Source organism: Scylla paramamosain, chromosome 22 (genome assembly GCF_035594125.1).
Source record: "Scylla paramamosain isolate STU-SP2022 chromosome 22, ASM3559412v1, whole genome shotgun sequence".
Taxonomy (NCBI): domain Eukaryota; kingdom Metazoa; phylum Arthropoda; class Malacostraca; order Decapoda; family Portunidae; genus Scylla; species Scylla paramamosain.
In genome coordinates, this window is record NC_087172.1 from 8802062 (window position 1) to 8824515 (window position 22454).

The 22454-nt window shown below is 39.4% G+C and overlaps 1 protein-coding gene across 2 annotated transcripts in view; it reads right to left on the minus strand.

Annotated features, from left to right (window-relative positions):
- LOC135111515 (uncharacterized) overlaps positions 1–22454 on the minus strand; it is a 716663-nt gene that overhangs the window by 100480 nt on the left and 593729 nt on the right. For both annotated transcript variants that reach the window (XM_064024883.1, XM_064024882.1), the window contains exons 75-77: positions 15273–15494; positions 14985–15106; positions 9072–9217 (exon numbers count right to left, since the gene is read on the minus strand). In XM_064024883.1, the coding sequence (XP_063880953.1) occupies positions 9072–9217; positions 14985–15106; positions 15273–15494 (490 nt within the window). The remainder of the gene's footprint in view (positions 1–9071; positions 9218–14984; positions 15107–15272; positions 15495–22454) is intronic.

The window sequence follows — 22454 nt, forward strand, 5'->3', positions numbered from 1 at the left end:
AATGGATCTTCTTTAAAAATGGGCACAATATTTGCTCTCTTCCAGTCTAGAGGGCTTTTTCCTTCCTTAATATGTATACTTTCTGCCAGTTATTCACAACATTCCTCAAGTATCCAGTTGGACACTCCATCCGGTCCTTGAGCCTTACTTACATCCAAATCTTTCATAATCTTCTTAATTTCACTTATTTCCACCTGTATCTCTCTCATTACATTGTCTCTGTGCCATGCTCTTTCTCCTTCAAATTTGCTTTCTTTGGTAAATACTGACTGGAAGCACTTGTTCATTAATTCTGCTTGTAACCGTGTAACTTTGTATGTAATGTCATCTTTCGTTAATTTATCTATTGTTTGCTTGTTTTTCATCTTCCCATTCACATATCTGAAGAATAACTTTGGCTCATCTTTGCATTTGTTAACTATATCTTTCTCTTAATTCCTTTCTTAATCTCTCAGGATATATTAATTTCTTGCCTTCTTGAATTCTTCCCATTTCTCACTTCCTCCTTTTTTTCTCCATCTATTCCATGCTGCTTCTTTTTCTTTTCTTGCCATTATCCATCTCATATTAAACCAGTCTTTTTCCTTTTTCACTTCCTTTGTTTTGATCTTCGGTACATATCTACTGACTCCTTCATTATAAATTTCCATGAATATATCCCACTTTTCTTGCGTATTGCTTACCATGAACAGTTGTTTCCATTTAGCCTCTGCAAAATATTCCCTCAACCTGATAAAACATGCTTTCCTGTAATTATATCTCCCATTCTTGTAAATTTCATTCCTATTTTCTATTGGACCATTGCTTGTACTGAATTCAATTAACAGATGGTCACTTTTACCTAGTGGGCACTGATAATTTCAATGTCAATGATGTCCATTTCCTTTGCAAACAAATCTAATCTTGATGCCTCTTCATTATCCCCAAATGACTCTTCTCCTCCGTCTGTGGTCCACTCTTCCCAGCATACTTCCTTGCAATTAAGGTCACCCATAAGTGTTATATTATTACTCTCTGCCAGTATTCTCTCCAAACAGTTACTAGTATCTCTTAACAATAATTTATAATCCTCTTGTGTTCATACATTTGTCTTTGGGGGTACATAAGCCACTGCAAAATCTCTTCTTCCTTCACCCTTCCTTTTTGTTTTAATTCTAATTACTTCTGCCATTCCTTCTTCCATTTCGACCTCTTGCACTGTTATACTCTTCTTTGTAAGTACAGTAAAATCCCTCTCATCTGGCATTTGAGTATCCAGCAGCTTCAAGTATCCGGCACATTTTTCCCTGAGCCTTAAAATCAATAAAAAATCAATGTGTACTCATAAAATCAATTAAAATTCCCGTGTGAGGAATACTTTGTTTCCTCGCCACCAGAGCGCACTGCTTCGCGCCACTCGCGGCCCACTGCACTGTGTTTACTCAGTGACTCAGTCCCGCGTGTGCACCGTTTATCGCCTGACGCCTTCATCATGCCTAAAGTTGTAGAGAAGAGGAAGCATGTTGTGCTTACACTTAAGCAGCTCATCAGATCAGCTGATCTTTGTTATGGTAAGATGCGTGAGTGTAGGGTGGTGATTGTGGACATAATATCACTTCTATTCAAGTATCCGGCATGTTGGCGGTCCCGTTGATGCCGGATAAGAGGGATTTTACTGTAACATGACTCCTCCCCCTTTCTTATTATTTCTGTTTTATCCACATATTATAATTACTATTACCAATTCTTATATTTTCTGTTGTCTCATTTAGTTTAACTTCAGTAATACCCATGATGTTGGGCTGCTTTATCTTAATATAATTATTCAGTTCTCGCAATGTTGATATTAAACCATTTATATTTGTATATGCCACTGTCCACTTTATATTTTTCCATACGTTATTCACATTTTCTATTCTTTTTTGTCAGATACCACTCCCTGAGCCTCTTGTCTTTTACCTTCCAATAGAACTTTTTTTTCTCTTCCTCCATTCTATTCCCGTTTTTTGCCTTTGCTTCTTTTATTAGATCGTTTACCTTGAGTCTCTCCTCCTCATTCATGTCCCTCTTTATCCAAACTTTCCTGTATTGCTCTGTCTTGTCCAGTTTCCATACATAAGATATGACTTCCAAGGCTGTGGTTTGTGCCCTAAATTTTACTTTCAGTGGTTGCTCTCCTCCTTCTGTATACTTCCCCAGTCTATGTATTTCCTCAGTTTCACTTATCCAGTCCTCACCTTCTCTCTGTATATTTTTTACAATGTCCTCTGCTACTTTTTTTTTCTTTTTCCCTCTTGTATCTTACTGGCTGTTTCCTCTTTTAATCCATATATAACAATACATTTCTTTTTGTCCACTGTGTCCCTTACCATCGATTCCTTCTGTCTGATCACTTTCACAATTTCCTTACTTAAATTTGTCTTTTCCTTCTTTTGTAGTTCTATGATTTATGTAAAGTTAACTTTTATTCCTCTTTTTCCTTCCTCCAGATTTGATGTTCACTTTTCATCCCTATCACTTCATTTTCATGTTTTTTTAACAATATCATTGTTTTCCTTCACTTGTTTTTAGATCGGTGCATAGTGTTTTCAATTCTTTGTTTTCCTCTTCCAGGTCATGCTTTTTTTTTTTTCTAATTTTTACACTCTTTCAATGAGGTCACTGATGATCCCCTCCATTAAAACCACTTTCCTTCCTTACATTTTTCCATGTAGTTCATTATCTTCCTCAAATCCTGGGAACGGTGGCCCTGTTGGCAACATTCCGCTCCCACCTATGGTGTCCGCCTTGCTGGAGCTTTTACTCACTTTATTACATCTATTATTACTTAAATTTTCCCTTATTTTTTTTATTTCTGGAGACAGGACAACTCTACTTGAGCACAGCTCCTACCTGGGAACACATGCTAGGCTCCTAGTGGTGGCCATGGTCAAGCAAAATCTTTCTCTGCTGGAGCTAGGATTGCTGCTTGTTTACTCAACGCCAACTTGAGTGTATGTGTAATTCACCTACGGTCATCTGTTGGTCACCCAGCCAGCTGTTCCCCTACGGAAAGAGCTCAGAGCTCATAGTGACCAATCTTTGGGTAGGACTGAGACCACTGACACACCACACACCAGGACAGTGAGGTCATAACCCCTCAGGTTACATCCTGTACCTACTTGCTGCTAGGTGAACAGGGGCTACACATTAAGAGGCTCGGCCATTTGCCTTGTCGCTCCCAGGATTCGAACCCAGGTCTTCTTGGTTGTGAGCCAAGCATGCTAACCACTACACTATGCGGTGTGTGTGTGTGTATCTATTTACCTACCTAGTTGTGTTTACCTAGTTGTGCTTTATGGGAAAAGAGCTATGCTCATGCTGTCTCATCTCCATATCTTTTAATATCCAACTTAGCCTTGAATCCATGTATACTTTCTGCATTCACTATCTCCTCATCTAGACTGTTCCATACATCAATACTTCTATATGGGAAACTATACTTTTTGACATCTCTTCTACAAGCACTCCTCTTCAGCCTCTTCCCATGTCCTCTAGTGTCCTGTGTATCCCAGATCATTAAGTCGCTCTGGTCCACCTCCTCTACTCCCTCATATGCTTTATATATCGCAATCAAGTCTCCCCTTTCTCTCCTCTTTTCCAACGTTGGTAGATGTAGCCTTTCCAGTCTCTCTTCATATGACAAGTCCCTGATACTTGGTACCATCTTCATAGCTGCTCTCTGAACTCTCTCCAACTTCCTTATATCCTTTTTCTTGTATGGCACCCACACTACTGCTGCATATTCTAGTCTAGGTCTTATCAGTGACACGATCATCTTCCTGACCATCTCTTCATCCATATATGCAAAGGCCTGCCTTATTCTTCTCAACAAATTATAGGTTTCTCCTGTAATTTTGCTAATGTGTCTCTCCGGGGTCAGGTTCCAAGTCACTGTAACACCGAGATCCTTTTCCCCTTCTGCTCCACTCAACCTTACACAATTCACCACGTAATTTCCTTTTACTCTTCTTGCACTTTTTCCAAATTCTATTACCTTATACTTCTTTAAATTAAATTCCATTTCCCATCTATAACTCCACTCTGATATCATGTTCAGGTCTTCTTGTTACGTTCCACAGACCTCTGCACTCTCAACTTTCTTCAGCAACTTTGCATCATCTGCAAAAAGGCTCATGTAGCTGTTCACATATGTAGCATGTTCATCATATCATTTATATAGACTGCAAACATGATTGGTGCAAGTACTGAGCCTTAGGGTACTCCACTTATGACTTCCCTTCATGATGATTTTTTATCTTTTACCACTGTTCTCATTTCTCTGTTTGTCAAGAAATTTTCCATCCATCTCAGCAGGCCTTCCCTTGGCCCACCATTATGGTTCAATTTCCACAACAATTTCCTGTGTGACACTTTATCAAAGGTCTTCTTCAGGTCTAAATAAACACAATCAGCCCAGCCATCTCTTTCTTGAACTATATCCACCACTCTAGAATAAAAACTCAGTAAGTTTGTAACACACGATCTCCCTCTCCTAAATCCAAATTATTGCTTTATTATTACTTCATTTCCTTCTAGGTACTGCATCCATTTATCCTTCACCAATCTTTCACACATTTTGCACACCACACTTGTTAGAGAGACAGGTCTATAGTTTAAGGGTTCCTCTTTACTACCACCTTTGTATATTGGCACTATGTTGGCTCTTCCATTCAATTGGGACTCTGCTTTCAATTAGGGAGCTTTCAATAATATTATGTATTACCCATGCCAACTGCTGATTGGACTCTTTTAGTATCCATCCTGACACTCCATCAGGTCCAGGGGCCTTCCTAGCGTCTAGTCCCTCCATCTGTTTCTGGACATCCTCTTCAGTCACTTGGATTTCCCCCAGACCCATTTCTTCACTCATCTCACTCTGCCACACAAATGTTTTCTCTTTTGTGAGTACTGATTGAAAACTCCCATTCATTATCTTTGCCAATTCAGCCAGATCCTCACACATTTGACCATTCATCTTCAGTCTGCTTATTCCTTCTCTATTTTTCATTTTGCTGTTCACATATCTGAAGAATAGTTTTGGTTCCTCTTTGCATTTGTCCATAACATCTTTCTCATAATTTTTCGTTCTTCCCTAATAGCCCTTACGTATTAATTTCTTGTAGTTGTGTAGTTTTGCCATAGCTCCTGCATATTTTTCTTCTGCCATCTATTCCATGCCGTTTCCCTCTCCTCCCTAGCTACTTCACATCTTCTATTATACTAGTCATTGTTATATCTTCTCTTTGTCTCTACTTTTGGTACATATCTTTTCACTCCCTCTTCATAAATATTGATGAAAGCTTCCCACTTCTTTTGCACATTACTTGTTGTGATAGTGTACTCCAGTCTGCTTCACCAAAGTATCTCCTCATTTGTTCAAAATTTGACTTACCATAATTAAATCTTTCTCTTTTATAATCTTCGTATCTACTTTCCTCTCTTTTTCCTTTAATACAAAATCTTATCATGACATGGTCGCTTTTTCCTAGTGGACAACTATAGTTCATGTCTTCTATAATATCTGTTTCTTTTGATAATACCAAATCCAGTCTTGATGGCTCCTCTCCTCCTCACTATCTAGTGTTTTCCTCAACCCACTGTGTCATTGTTCATTGCCAGTTTCAGAACCTTATCTCCCCATGAGTCTTCTCCTCCTCTTGTGTTCCACTCCTCCCAATTTATCTCTTTACAATTAAAATCTCCCATTATAACAATTTTGTTGTTTTCTTTAATTTTCTTTACAAGCCATTCTTTTGTCTCACTCAGCAACTGTTCATGCTCTTGTCTATTCCAGGTCTTTGTTTTTGGTGGGACGTACACCACTGTGACATATCGTAATCATCTTCTTCCATTTATTAGTTGTAAGTTTAGGCCTTCCACCAAGCCTTCTGCCTTTTCCACACTCTCCACCCTGATACCCTTTTTAACAAGCATCATCACTTCACCTCCTCCTTTTCAACATCTGTTTCTTATCCACATATTGTACTTTCCTCCACCTAAATTTGGTGTTTCTGAATCTCTTAGTGTGTGTGTGTGTGTGTGTGTGTGTGTGTGTGTGTGTGTGTGTGTGTGTGTGTGTGTGTGTGTGTGTGTGTGTGTTCTCTCTCTCTCTCTCTCTCTCTCTCTCTCTCTCTCTCTCTCTCTCTCTCTCTCTCTCTCTCTCTCTCTCTCTCTCTCTCTCTCTCTCTCTTCCTGACCATCTTGGATACACAAAACATTCTTGACCTTTTCCTAACTTCTAATACTTCTGCTTATGGTTCACTTTGTCTTTTCTGTTTGGCTCCTCCATCACAGTCTCATATCTCTATCTTGTCTTATTGCTCCAATTCCTCCTCATGTTCCCCAAAAGCAGAGGTGCCTCTGTCATATTTTCTCTGCTAATTAGAAGTACCTGAGGAGGAATAATCCTGATTTTCTATATAATGACAAATGTCTCTGTGTACGAGACCCATCTTTGTGTGCTGAGTGCATAACAGAGTTAATAGAATCTGGCATGGAGGTGTACATTCTTCACTCTTGCCCTCACTGTAACCTTTCCAAACCTTGGTTTAACTCAGCCTGTTCTCATGGTGTTGATAAAAGAGAGATGGTGACAAAATGAACTTGGGTTTTCCATCACCTGAATCCCACACATTCTATTTATCTGCTTGAAATCATGTCAAGACTGTTCTTTAACTAGCCAAAAACTTTGTCATCAAAAGAAAATGTAAAAATCCTTCTGGATCTAGCTCTCCTTGTGACTTCAGGCACCTAGCCAAAAATATCTTCAACAACTTAACTTCATCTTTCCTTCCTCTGTTTCAACTATTTCAACCTGATGGCACCACTGCCATCTCATCTGTCTCAAAAGCTGAACTCTGCTCAAACCTTTGCTAAAAACTCTATCTTGGACTATTTCATCCCTCCCATTAAGATCTTAATAATGTTTTCCATGCCCTCACTAGCTTTAATTCTCAGAAGACTTCCTTACCTAATGGGGTCCTCATATTGTTCTCTGAAACTGTGGCTCCATGCTTGCAACTTGCCAAGTCAAACTCTGCCAACTCTGTGTCAATATCTACCTTTCCTTCCTGTTGAAAATTTTCAACTTCTCTCCTCTATGAGATTGTCTTTAGCCTCTCTCTCTTCACTACAATGTTGCATCTCTTGTTATCTGCTACCATTATTTTCATGCTAACTGATCTTCTGATATTGCTAAATACATCCTTCCCCTCCTCCTTCAGCCTCACTGCACAAGACTTTCTTCTTTCTCTCACCCCTATTCTGTCCACCTCCCTAATGCAAGTTAACAAATATTCATTCACAGTCTTTCATCCCTTTCACTCTCTTTCTGCTTCTGCATTTTCTCCTTCCAATGACTTAAATTCTTTGAAAAAGTGAGGTGTCTAGGCATTTCTCAAACTTTGGATAATTCTTTTGGCCTGTTTTCTTTGTGAACTGGCACCTTCGGGGTTTTTTCTAAGTGTTGTTTTTTCCTTGGCCAATACTGTTTTTGCATGGGAAAAATGAAAAGTGATTGCATGTGTGTGATGTATCTAGATTATACATTTAATAACTAGAGAACCATCTCATGAAAAAAGCAGGGTTGGCATAAAAAAAAAATTAAAAAACTGGCCTGTGTTTTTTTGGTAAAAAAAAAAAATAAATAAATAAATAACATATATATATATATATATATATATATATATATATATATATATATATATATATATATATATATATATATATATAGTTTATATCATATCGATAAATAAAGTCTATATATGTACAGATAACTCCCTACTTGATAAAGCAGCTGTCCTAGCTATAATTGTAACAAAAGCGACACCTGTCATCTTTTTTCATGGTAGCTGTCATTGGCTAGAGCTGCCTTTGATGTGAATCATGGGCCTGCCTTCTTCCTCTTCCCCTCCATATTCCCATTCCCTTTCCTTTCCCCATCCACCATGCTTGTCATAGCTCCTTCATATATATATATATATATATATATATATATATATATATATATATATATATATATATATATATATATATATATATATATATATATATATGCTGCATACATACAAAGAGAGAGAGAGAGAGAGAGAGAGAGAGAGAGAGAGAGAGAGAGAGAGAGAGAGAGAGAGAGAGAGAGAGAGAGAGAGAGAGAGAGAGAGAGAGAGAGAGAGAGAGAGAGAGAGAGAGAGAGAGAGGGGGGGGGGGGGAGGGGGGGCAGGTGTATGAGAAATGTAGAAACAAGAAGGGAGTGGGAATGAGGAAGCAGACATGGAGTGAGGTTGAGAAAGGTGTGGCTTGATTGACACATCATAACTTCTGGCCTGTGATATTTACTTATCAAAAGCCCTAAGTTGACATGTGGCTTTAGGTAAAAATAAAGGCTGCTTCATCAAGAAGGGAGCTGTCTGTATACATACATAAAAAATGTAAAAGTAGTCAAGCCTGACCTGTTCATTTCCTGTACAGTACAAGTTAATGCAGGCTTTATTCAACTGTATCAACATGACCTAAACAAGTGTTTGTCCTTCAGATAATACTTCAAACTTAGTTTCACCCTAGATTTCTTTTCTATTGCTTATTTAAACTGATTTACATATAAATATGAGGAATAAATTAAAAAAGCAAAAACCTGCAAAAAAACAATAAAACTCCAAAAAACACAGTGGGTTGTGTTAAAAAAAAATTTCCAACTTTATAAAAAAAGAATTTCCAACTTTGAAAAAAAGCTGCAAAGAAATTAATTGGTGTGGAACACATCTATTGGTGTGAAAGATGCTATTTAAAGGACTGAAGATCTTGAAATGTGAGAGGCAGCACTTGTTATATAGATGCTTGATTACTGCACAAAGCTCATGTTTTGGAATCTAAGTGATCCGCAACTGGATAGATTTTCTCTTTAGCTAATAAATTTATCATTGACGATAAGCATTAATAACAAGTTAATTCCTGAAAAGGATTGGAAAATCAGTTGATCTGAAAAGGGATGGAAGTTACAATTAATGCTACAGAAATCATTTCATTGGTTTAACAAGCACTGAGAGATCACTCACTGAGGGAAGGAATGGTTGACAGGACTGGCAGGGGAAGTGGATGAAGGAAATGGTGACTCCTGCCCGGAAGTTGAGGCTAGCAGCAAATGAATAGGCCACAAAAGCATCATAGGAATTATCTATATGCTCACTGTAGTCTTCAGTCACTGTTGGGCACAAAATTATTTAATAAAATAAAAGTTCTATGTACATAGGCAACACACACACACACACACACACACAAGGAAAGAACACAAGAACAAGTGAGGAGATTCATTTGGAATATTGTGGACATGAAAGTGAGGAAATGGTGGCACAAAGGTGCCATGGAAGATCACCAAGCAGAAGCTTAAAAATTATGTATACAAATATAGATGGTTTGGTGTTGAGTCTATTAGAATTTAAAGACTACCTAAAAACACTAAACAAGGTGTGGTATGTTTCACGGAAACCAAACTAAAACAGGAAATAAAGATGGGATTTGCAAAGGAAGGTTATAGCACATGGAGGAGAGACAGAAAAGGAAAGGGAGGAGGAGTGATGATATTGGTAAAAGAGGATATTGTTGTTGAGGAAGTGGAATATGGTGATGGAATGGTAAAAACTTTGAGTTTTGTGATTAAGATCAAAGGAAGTGAAAAAAAGAAAGTTATTGTGATATACATACCATCAAACACTAATGCATGGGAGATCAATAGATATAAAACTATGCAACTAGAAACAAGAAATAGCATAGATGAAGTGGTAAGGAAAAATAGCAAAGTGCTCTTAGTAGGCGACTTCAACACTAAATAAATTAACTGGGAGGAGATGGAAGTGAAAGAAAATGTTGGATCATGGAGTGAAGAACTTATGCATACCATGAGGGTGAATACAATGAGACAATGGGTGAATGAGCCTATAAGATACAGAAGAGAGGAAGAACTGACACAGTTGGATTTAGTGTTAAAGAAACTCTAGAAAGTAGACTAAGTATACATTGTCTGAGTCCAATGGGAAGAAGTGATCATGTGACATTAGAAATAGTACTACAGGAAAAAACAGCATTGCACAAAAATGAACAATTTAGAAATGGGAGACAGAACTATGCTAAAGCAAACTTTGCAGAGCTTAATAAATTTTATGGAAAAAATAACTGGAAAGAGCTATTTGAAGGTAAATTAGTGCAAGAAAAATATGAGATATTTTTGAGTAAGTATAGAGAGTGGGTGCAACAGTTTGTGCAAAGTTGTAAAGTGAAAACTAGGAAACATGAATGGAATAATGCCAGGTGTGTAGAAGCAAAAAAGAAAAAAAAGGACAGGGCATGGAGGAAAATAATGAAAAAACTGAACACAAACACTAGGCAAGAATCCAGAAAAGCTAGGAATGAATATAGTATAATAAGAAGAGAACAAGAAAGAAATTTTGAAAGTGACATAGTAAGAAAATGCAAGGAAGAGCCCAAACTCTTCTACAGATACATAAATGGAAATATGAAATAGGGATGAGAAGTTAAAAGGAGAAGGAAGAATTTATGAGACTACTGAGGAGATGAGTGAACTAATGAATGAGAGTTTTCAATCTGTGTTTACAAGGGAAACCGATTTTGTGGCACCGAAATGAGGGAATACAAGAATGGAGGAAAACTTCAGAGATGTAAACTTATCTTAAAATAGATATGTAATTCTTTCTTGATTACGTATTAGTCATTACACCAGTGATACACAACACATTTTAATGTAACACCCACAGTGAATTTTAGGATGATCAACACCAAAAATTAAGGTAAGCTTGGGGCAGGATTAACTTTTGGCCACAATCAAATTAACATGTAAATTTTTCATTCAAAATTTTCTTATTAACTGATTCAGTGCATTGTCACTTTTCTTAGTATAGGAGTCCCACAACAGAAAAATCTACTAAGTAAATCATTGTGTATTCAGAGAAAATAATATGAAGCCTTTTTTTTTATATAGATACTTACATCAAATAAAAGTAATCTTTTGTCAATGAATTTTCCAGTGCCTTATAGAACCCTGGCTACTCTATAAGAAAAAATGCCACCATACCACACAAAGATAAATATATTAGGAATTAATCTATGGCTGGTGGCAGCTACCTTTAATTTTCAACAACCAAACAAAATTAACTTAAATCTAATAAAATTACCATGCAACCTGATAAATCAAAACTGAACTTATATAATAATCAAAGAAACCCCCCTCTGTGACATAGACAGGATATAAGAATGGAGTTTAATATTAAAAGTGAAAAAGATTGAGTTAAGCAGAAGCAGTATATGAATGTATGTTTAAAAAAAATAAAACTAAGACTAGTACATGAATGTATAATTACAAAATGAGAACTAAGACTATCAACAAAGTTACCAAGAAAAAGGATGAGGAAACAATATTTTTGAACAGCTCATTGCCAAAGAAATTGGTAAGCATAATAATGGGAGAAACTATCAAACTGCAAAAGAATACAGAAGTGATAATTACTTATTTGGATAAAAAGATGATGATATAATTGTTATAATGATACATTAGAGACTCAAATGGGCAGAAATAACATAGTCAATTCACAAAATGAGTATAAGGAAAGTGGATAAAGTACAGAGAAAAGTAATTAAAATGGTCCCTTATTTGACAAAACTATCATACAAAGAGAAATTGTAAAAGGTACACCTCCCAACTTTAGAAATAAAGAAAGTGAGAGGACACCTAATTGCAGTATTCAGTGACAAAGGCAATGTATCAACTACACAAAGATGAGTGAAGTGTGCAAAAGGAAGCGGACATAAGGAAACCTGGAAAAAAGTTGAAGAGGACCACTTGTAGGAGAGACAGTAAGATCAGCTTTCTTCACAGAAGTATAGAAGCCCAGAAAGAACTGGATAAGATTGTAGTCTATGCTAGAAGTATTTGTGACTAAGAAAAAAGATAAATATATAGACAGGACAGTAGGAACACAGCTTCTTTCCTGTATATCACACACACACACACACACACACACACACACACACGTGTACTGGAAGTAAGAGATTACCTAAAGGAAAATAGACCAGATGTGTTGTGCCTAACTGAGATAAAGTTAAGAGAGGAAGTTCACTTAAGCTTTAAAGAAGGATATAATTATTAGGGGAGAGATAGAAAGGGAAAAGGAGGAGGAGGAGTACTGATAATGGTTCAAGATGATATATATGTGGAAGAAGTACAATATGGAGATAGCACGGTGGATGTCATAGTTATAACAATCAGGACCAGTGGGAGAGAAAAGAGGCGGATCATATTAACATATGTGCCACTGAAGACTAATACATGGAGGCTGGAGGAACATAAGAAAATGCAAAAAAAAAAGAAGCATTGAAGTGCTTAGACAACATGATAAGGAAGACTTTAACTGCAAAAATGTAACCTGGGAGGAGATGGAAGTTAATGGAAATGCTGGACCATGCAGTGAAGAAATGCTACAATTAACTATGGTGAATACAAGGGATCAATGGGTGGAGAAATTTACAAGATACAGAGGGAAGGAGGAACCATCTATGTTAGACCTGGTATTCACAAAAAAAAATGGAGCCCTGTCCAACCATTAAATACTTGAGCCCAATAGGAAAAAGTTACCATGTGGTGTTAGAAGTGGAGGTTATGTGGGAGGTTATACCACATAAGGAGGATTATAAAAATGGGAGACTAAATAATGCAAAGACCAATTTTACAGAGTTAAGAAAATTCTGTGGGAGTAGTGATTGGAAGAGACTTATGGAAAGCAAAACAGTGTAAGAGAAATATGAAACATTCCTGAAGAAGTACAATGAGGGTGTGCTGAAGTATGTACCTGTATATAAAGTGAGGAGGAGTAAACATGTATGGTATAATTCCAGATGTGCAGAAGCTAGGAAGAGAAAGGATATAGCATGGAAGAAACTGAAGAAACAAAGAAATTAAAATAATAAAGAGCAGTATAAGGAGGCAAGAAATGAGTATGTCAGAATAAGATGAGAGGAGAAGAGACAATTTGGAAAGGATGTAAAGAAATGTGAAGAAGAGCCCAAGCTTTTTTACAGGTATATCAATGGAAAGATGACAAGCAGAGAGACCATTGACAAGATAGTAAAGGGAGAAAGGATATATCAAACAGCAGAAGAGATGAGTGAAATTATGAATGAGAGTTTCAGGTCCATGTTCAATGTGGAAGCAGAGTTTACAGAACCAAATGAGGAAGTGCAGTAGGGGAGGTTACAGGAAGTCTTGGTGCAAAAACATGAAGTTAGCAAATTGTTAGAGAAGTTGGATGTCAGGAAAGCATTGGGGCCTGATGGAGTGTCAGGTTGGACACTAAAGGAATGTAGAGGACAAGTGGTGGAGCCAATTTGGGATGTGATTAGCAGCTCACTGATACAGGGAGTGGAAGAGAGTAAATATAGTGCCAATACACAAAGGAGGAAGGAGGAATGAGCCACTAAATTATAGACCAGTATTGCTAACTAGTGTTGCGGGCAAGACCTGTGAGATAGTGATCAAGGAAAAGTGGGTGAAATATTTGGAAGAGAATGAAATTATAACAAATAGCCAATTTGGTTTCAGAAAAGGAAGGTCATGTGTGACAAATTTACTGAGTTTCTATACAAGAGTAACAGATGAAGTACAAAACAGAGATGGGTGAGTAGATGCAGTGTACTTGGACATCAAAAAAGCTTTTGATAAAGTTCCACATAAAAGACTATTGTGGAAGATGGAACATTTAGGGGTACTGAGAGGGACAATGCTAAAATAGATGAGAGACTACTTAAAGGGTAGAGAAATGAGAACTGTGATCTGGGACACCTGTTCAAGTTGGAGTAAGGTAACAAGCAGAGTACTAGAGGGGTCAGTGTTAGCACCCATTATGTTCTAAATATACATCAGTGATATGCAGAAGGGTTTGACCAGTTATATTAATCTGTTTGCTGATGATACAAAATTGTTAAAAGTAATATAGAGCCATGATGATTGTATGGAGTTGCAAAGAGACATTGACAAGATTTATGGGTGGCGCAAGAAGTGGAAACTGGAATTCACTGCTAAGAAATGCCATGTGATGGAAATGGGAGAGTAAAAGAAGACCAGCATGGGTCTATAAAATGGGAGAGGAAATAATAATGAAGAGCAAGGAGGAGAAAGACCTAAGAGTGGTTTTTCAAGATACTCTGACCCCAGAACGGCATATAAATGAAAAATTTGATTTGATGAACAGGATGTTAATAAATATTAGAGTAGCATTTCATTGCATGGATAAGATTATGATGAAAAAAATTATAGCCACTATGCTATGTCCCAGGCTGGAATTTGCAGCAGTGGTGTGGTCTCTGCATATGAAAAAAAGAAATAAAGAAGTTGGAAAGAATTCAGAGGGCAGCTACAAGAATGGTATCAGAGCTGAAAGACCTAATGTACGAAGAGAGGTTGAAAGAAATGGGACTGCCAACTTTGCAAGTTAGAAGGGAAAGAGATCTAATAACAATGTATAAAATAGTTAACCGCAATGAGAACATAGACAAGCAGGACCTGGTGTTGCTGGAAGAAGATAAAGCTGGATGCACGAAAGGGCACTCAAAGAAGATCAGGGAGAGTCAGTGTATGAGGGACATCAAGAAATACAGTTTTCCACATAGAACTGTGGATATCTGGAATGGTCTAATTGAACAAGTTGTTGCAGCACCTAATGTGCAAAAATTTAAGGAAATGTTGGATAAATATAGATACGAAGACAGGACACTATGAGCCCTGCTCGAATCCTGTACTATACAACTAGGTAAATACAACAAGTTAAATATACACAAACATATTAAGAGGGAAAAAAAAATCATAATTTGAATACAGATTACAAAATTTGAAGCTAAACCAAAATTGATAATGATCTTCATAATATGATATGTTTATTACCACACTCACATATGACATTACTTACTGAATTTAACATGATCCAAAGCCTTGTTGATGTTGCTAGCATCTGTGAAGATTCGGTTGTTGACAGTTGCTACTACTGGCATGGAGAATGGTGGCTCTCCCCCATAGACCACCATGGCATACCTAGTTGGTTGGTAACTTATTTCACTTGGCTTTACTTGTATACTTTATTGCAACACTACTGTTTAATTTTCCTTGCTGAAGAATGCATTCCAACACAATGCTGCTAATATTGTGAAATCAATAATAATTTTGAGGATATATTCATAAAGAGGCAGTCATCCCTCACCTTATATTGTGAAGACCACTGTTTTGTAGTTCTTCATTTAGTTCCTTGATAAATGTACCAAAGCGACTGACAGGTTTCTTCTCACTAAGTATTGTATTGCAATGCTGGGCTTCAAGGATAATAACAATATCAGTTGATTTGAGTATGTCCTCTTCCTCTAACACAACAGGCACACCCTCCTCCAATGTCATGAGCTGCATGTTATCATTCATGTACTTACACCTGAAAAAGAAATATGGATTTACTATTTACATATAATGAAAATACCCTTACAGAATAGTATACCTTGTATGCTGTATTACTAAGGACTGATAAAGTGCTAATATTATTTATGATTATCAAGACCAGTCTATAAAATGGGTGATTATAACTTCCAGCACTCCACTGTCTCTTGTCACACTAGTCACCATATCTATTCATACCTACCTTAGGTAGGAATATGCACTTATCACAAAGATGCAAGGCTTCTGATGTCTTTATACATATAGAGAGATTGGCTAAGAGCAAAATCTATATATCTTTATATATAAAGAGATTGGCTAAGAGCAGAATCTACATATTTTAAAGTGACTGTTCACCTGTCTTTGGTTGTGTGGTAGTCTATCTGCCAGTGGTTCAATGCTTAACAGTGGGACTGATCAAGTTGAAATTTTACTTCGGCAAAATCACCTATCTGCTGGGCGGACATTTCCCATGAGAGAGAGTGCGTCACGCGCTGCCGGCAGTTGTTTGCTGATCGCCGCGTCGGGCAGACACAGTCATTCTGGGTCATACGGACTCCCAAGTTTTTGCTGTTTTCTTTCAGATAAGGCCACGATACTTGTTACGCAGGTACAGTGCCTTCAACTTCGTTACCCGTTTTTGGGGCGAGTTGTATTATTGGTATATCGGTCTCCACTGACGATGGAACTGTGTGGGAAGCTTACGGCTTTGTTCTCCTTATCGCAGTGCGGCAGCCATGTCGGAGTCTGGTGAAGCGTCCTCTGCCTCTCGATCCCCTTCCCCTCCTGCCCCACATGCCTTCTGTGGGCCTTCTCCTCTCCCTGGATCCACTGTTCGCCCTCAAGATGACGACGACAGGCACAGGGATCATTCATCTCGTCGCTTGAGTGGGAGGCAAGGTTGCGTGAGATTACGTAACAGTGCTGACGCACGTGATTCCCGTGGCACTTCTCCTGCTCCTTCCCCTTGGTCAGTTGTGTTGGACGCCTTGGCTGATTTGCGGGGTGAAGTGGAGGCCTTGAAGGCAGACAGACGGCAACTACCACCCCCTACTGGGTCGGCGCAGGTGACTGTGGAGGACAATACTCTGGGGGGCTGGGGTTTGTCGCCTCCTTGTTCTGCCACTTTTTCTGGTTTCTCGGCCAGGATGAGTGAGGATGAGGCAGTGTCGATGCCTGCCGCCCCTGCTGACAGCACCTTAATTCAGGGCACTAAGGCCTTTGGTCCTTCTGACACGGTGGTTGCTGACATTGACAATGAGTGGCAGAGATGGTAAACTTTCTCTTTGATAATGGTATGAGAGACGAGGACTACAAGGCCATGTGTGAGGACGATGTTGTCAAGAGGCCTAATAACTGCCATGCTCTTGCGCCAGTGGAATGCAACCCACAGGTGTTGGAGGCCCTGAAGCTGGATGCCAGGAAGACAGACTTCCGCTTGAAGGAGGTAAATAAGGACATCCTGCGGGCTTCTACCATTATCACCAAATCCTTAGTGGCACTGGATGATTTGGCTGAACAGGAAGGTAACCCCAAGTTGGCACATGAGGTGAGCATGCTAAATGGTGCATTGGCATTGCTAGGCAATGCCAATCACAGGAACAATTTGGCCAGGCGTTTTGTCATGAAACGCGAGATAAACTATAAATATGCTCATCTTTGTTCAGATAAGGTGCCAATTACTCGCTTTCTGTTCGGTGACGATGTGTCCCAGTCTGCCAGACAAATTGAGGAAGCGGAGAAACTGCGGAGTAAGTTCTCGCAGAAAAAGCCTGCCTTTACTAGCAAGTTCGCAGGTAAACGCCCTGGTGGATATTGGAACAAGCCTGCTAGTAGGGGATATTACGCTGGGTTCCAACCCTATGGGCAACAGAGGTATGGCTCCAGGGCTGCCCCACAACTGCCCTCCACTCGTCAGGATGTGGAGCCAAAAAACTCCAAGGGCCGGGGCGGCCGCAGCAGGCAGCCCCAGTAAACTTACAGGCAAGTGCATGTTTTGAAGCTGGCAGACTACACTCTTTCCTGCATAAGTGGCGTAAAATTACCAGTGACCCTGTCATTTTGGATATTGTTCAGCATTGCCACCTTGATATTGATGTCGATAGTGTTCATCCTTTATTTTTTAATGATTTGGAATACAGGTTCAACACTGTGCAACAGGGGATAATTTCTGGAGAGATCAAAAAACTTTTACAGCTTAAAGTCATTAAAGTCATACACAAACAAACTCAGCAGGTTATCTCTCCTATTTTTTTGCGAGAAAAGAAAAACGGGGAATTTCGCCTGGTTCTTAACTTGGAGAGGTTAAACAAATACATACCATATAAACATTTTAAAATGGAAAATTTTGAACAGGCCATCAGGCTCATCAACCAGGGTGATTTTTTGGCTTCTGTCGATCTCAGGCATGCTTATTATTCTGTTAGGGTTGCAGATGAGCAACAACGATTTTTATGTTTTACATGGCAAGGTGTTATCTATCAATTCACCTGCCTCCCTAATGGCATTTCTGAGGGACCTCGGCTTTTCATCAAACTGATGAAGCCAGTATTTGCTACTTTAAGGCAGGAAGGATACACTATCACCAGCTTTATAGATGACACATTAATTTGCAGTAACTCTTACTCAGGATGTCTTCAGGCGATTCAGGCCACCATTTCTCTGTTGCAGAGGTTAGGCTTTTGTATCAATATGGAGAAGTCTGTTCTCACCCCCACACAATGTATTGAATACCTAGGCAATGTTATTAACACCAAGTTCATGACTGCCTCTTTACCTGAGCGTAAACTAATCAAAATTCGCCAAGGATGTGCAGAACTTTTGTGTAAAGATGTTGCCCCCATTCGAGAGGTGGCCAGGGTGATCGGCCTCATGGTGGCTGCGATCCCAGCAGTGGAGTTAGGTAAACTTCACTACAGGAAGTTGGAGGGGGGAAAAATTGCCGCTTTGAAACAGGAGTATGGTAATTTTGACAGGCCTTTGAATATTACTGCAGACATGAAACTAGACCTTTCCTGGTGGTTAGACAATGTGGACAGACACCACAGACACATTTTTAGGCCAGGTACTGACATCGATTTATTTTTACTGATGCCTCCAGCCTTGGTTGGGGGGGTCATTTGGGGTGTCAGATTACAAGTGGTACTTGGTCCCTGGATGAAAAGGAGCTTCACATCAACATCCTGGAGATGAAAGCCATTCTATTCTCTTTGCAAGCATTTGAACATGAGCTGGAAGGTAGACATGTTATAGTTTTTTGTGATAATACCACTGCCATAAACTATGTCAATGAAATGGGAGGCACAAAGTCCAAGTCCTGTAATGATGTTGCTACCCGGATTTGGGATTGGTGTCTGGAACATGACTCATGGGTTACATGCTCGCACATACCGGGGAAGGACAACACCTTGGCTGATGTAGCCTCTCGCAAGATTAATGACAGACATGAGTGGAAACTCGACTCACACATTTTTACTACCTTGTGTAATGTTTTTGGGACACCGTCCATTGATTTATTTGCCTCAAGGCTTAACAAACAGGTTAATACATTCTGTTCATGGTTGCTAGATCCGGAGGCTAAATATTTTGATGCTTTTTCCTTGGACTGGTCAAACTTTGATTTGTCTTACATTTTCCCCCCATTCTCATTAATTGCTAGGTGCCTTCAGAAGTTACGTGCGGAGCAAGCACGGGGCTGGATGGTGGTTCCTCTGTGGCCGTCCCAGTTTTGGATGGGCATGCTGCTCCAGTTGCTAATAGACTTCCCACGTTTGATAACGAACAGGAGGAATGTTCTAACACACCCGTCCACAACAGATCCACACCCCATCATGTCCCACACGAGGCTCATGGCATGCCTTCTGTCAGGGAAAACTTGCAGAAACAAGGAGTTTTGCCGGCTGCTGCGGACATCATACTTGCCTCCTGGAAACCAGGTACTGAGAGGCAATACCGCCCACATGTCCAGAGGTGGTCGTTGTTTTGTGGTAGACGGAATGTCGATCCCACTTCTCCAACTGTAGGTCACATTGTAAATTTTTTGACGGAAACCTTTGACAGGGGTGTGGGTTATGAGTGTGTGAACACTGCGAGGGGTGCCCTGTCTTCTCTCGGCATTGTGGTGGATGGATGCAGGGCAGGAAATCACCCTTTGGTCATCCGATTCATGAGAGGGGTTTTCAATCTTAGAACTCCTCAGCCCAGGTACACTGACACTTGGGACGTCCAACCTGTCTTAGAGCAACTAAGGTCCATGTTCCCCTTACATGCATTAACCCTTAAAGAATTAACGCTAAAATTGGTTATGATGATGGCCTTAACTCAAGCTGCCAGAATTCAAACTTTACAACTACTGTTAATCAGAGACATGCTCATTAATGAACACTCCATTTCAGTACAATTGGGGGGCACTCTTAAACAATCCAGACCAAATTTTAACATCAACAGGGTCACATTCCATCGTTACCCTAAGGATCCACGATTATGTGTCTGTAGCACTCTCCTGAGGTACATTGATGTGACTAAAGAGCTTAGACAGGATGAGATGCACACTGATGCCAGGCTCCTCATTAGCTTCATAAAACCCCACAAATCAGTTTCCAAAGAAACTATTGCCCGTTGGGTCAGGACCATTCTCCGCATGTCCGGCATAGACATCTCAAAGTTTTCCGCTGGTAGTGTGCAGCCAGCAGCAGCTTCAAAAGCTGGAGTGGCAGCTGTCCCTGTCGCATGCATTATGGCTAAGGCGGGCTGGTCTAGGGAATCTACCTTTGCAAAATATTATAATAAGAACATTGTGGCTGCTTCTGACCTCTTTCAGGATGCAGTGCTAGAATAAGACATGATTTGGGTTTGTTGCTGCACTCCAGTGTTGCAGTACACGGATATTCTAAGTATTTAGTATCTAGTACCTTAGGTTTACCTTATGATGTGAACTGTTACCATATTTCAACATTGTTTGTAGATTGGATTAAGTTGGATGCAATGTACCTTATTTTATGCACCAATTGTATGATTGTCTCATGTACAAGATCCTTCCATGGAATAATAGTTATAGTACTGTTTCTTGTGGGGCATTTCCTTTTCCTCTCTACTATTGCATCCTCCCTCGTCATCCACATGGCTTCAAAGCCTCATGGGAAATGTCCGCCCAGCAGATAGGTGATTTTGCCGAAGTAAAATTAACAAAGTACACGAGACTTACCGTAGGTCAGTTGAAGTGTACTTCTAATTTTTCGAGGCAAATCACCTCTGCTGGTGCGGAGATTTCACATGCCCTCCTCTCCCTCCCTACCTTAAGCTCTACAGGTTACTTAATTTCCTAATTGGTTCATCATGTGGATGTCGAGTCCTTGCTTTAAAGTCTGCCGGCAGCGCGTGACGCACTCTCTCTCATGTGAAATCTCCGCACCAGCAGAGGTGATTTGCCTCGAAAAATTAGAAGTACACTTCAACTGACCTACGGTAAGTCTCGTGTACTTTGTTAATTTTGCATGAGGATCCCCCTTCAACTGGGGAGTGATGTGGGCTATGCCCTAACCCCTGAAAACCATTAGAGCCAGGTTGCCACTATTGGGCAATATTTGAATGCAAATCATGTCTGACACTGGAAATCAATTTGACTCCAACTCACATTGTAACACAGAGGATTCCAAACCATAACATAAGAATGGGCCACAACAAGATGCAGAGAAGTCTGTAATGTGGGACAGGGTAACACTAATGAATGGGGAGGGTGTGGGACACTGCCACTGCCACCACTGCTATCCCCGCCACACACAGTGATACTACTGACTATGCTGCCATTGCTGTCCCTGCCACACACAGTGACAGTATTGAGTGTGCTGCTGCTGCCTCCACCATCCCTACCACACGCAGTTATAACCCTAAGCATGCTGTACTTTACTGGTTCATATTCATTAACCTTTTGATGTTTCAGAGTACAGGAAACTTCTCCCTACACAACCACTTCCCCAGAATCCATTAATCTGGAACAGGGTGGTTTAATGGCTTTCCTTGAGAAAATAGAAAGACAAATGAGGCAGTGGTAACAGAAATCTCAATACTGTTCATACTGCTGACCAAATATGCACAACCTAAGAAAATGTAGGAGGAATCCACCTCCAGGTTTGTGTCATGATTGTTTAAGGCAGAACTGTAGATGTGAAGCACCAGGATGCCCAGGTAGAGATGGCAAAACCAGGTGACTCATGAAATCCGGGTGTCTGATTGTCTGCTTGGAGATTAATAAGTTTGGTTTAGAATCCCTTTTTGATACCAGAAGTGAGGTTTCATTACTAAATCCATCAGCTAAATATGGCAATCCATTTACAGAACATTCTTCAAATTCAAGATATCACAGGAAAAAAAATTTGGTTAATAGGACACATTAAAAAAAAAAAAAAAAAAAAACATCACAGGTGGAAGCCATGGACTCATCACCACCTTAGTAATCATTGTTTTTTATCAATACCTACCCACTGGTGCCTTGCTTGGCATGAACATCTACCAGTATCCTGAGAAAACAAAAGAGATTATAGCAAAAATACTCAGACACCTGGAAGAATGGGACATCATTGAGAGCTCGACCTCAGCCTGGTTGTCACCCATAGTGTTGGTAAACAAACTCACTGGGGAAAAGTGACTATGTTTAGATTATAGAAAAGTGATTACACACCTTGCAACTGACATCCATCCCCTATCCAAACTAAATGAGTTGGTAAAAAATGTAGCAGGAAAATGTAGCAAGGATACCTTGCTAAATCTCAAAGATGTATATTATCAGGTTACACTGGATGAAGAGAGTAGAGACCTAACAATGTTTACTGAAGCAATCACTCTTTACCACTTTAAAGGACTGCCTTTTGGTCTGAGTTGTTTTCTAGTTATTTTTGTCTACACAGCTTACTAAAGTATTAACTCTGATCTTAAGAAATGCTATGTGTATGCTAAAGATTATGAT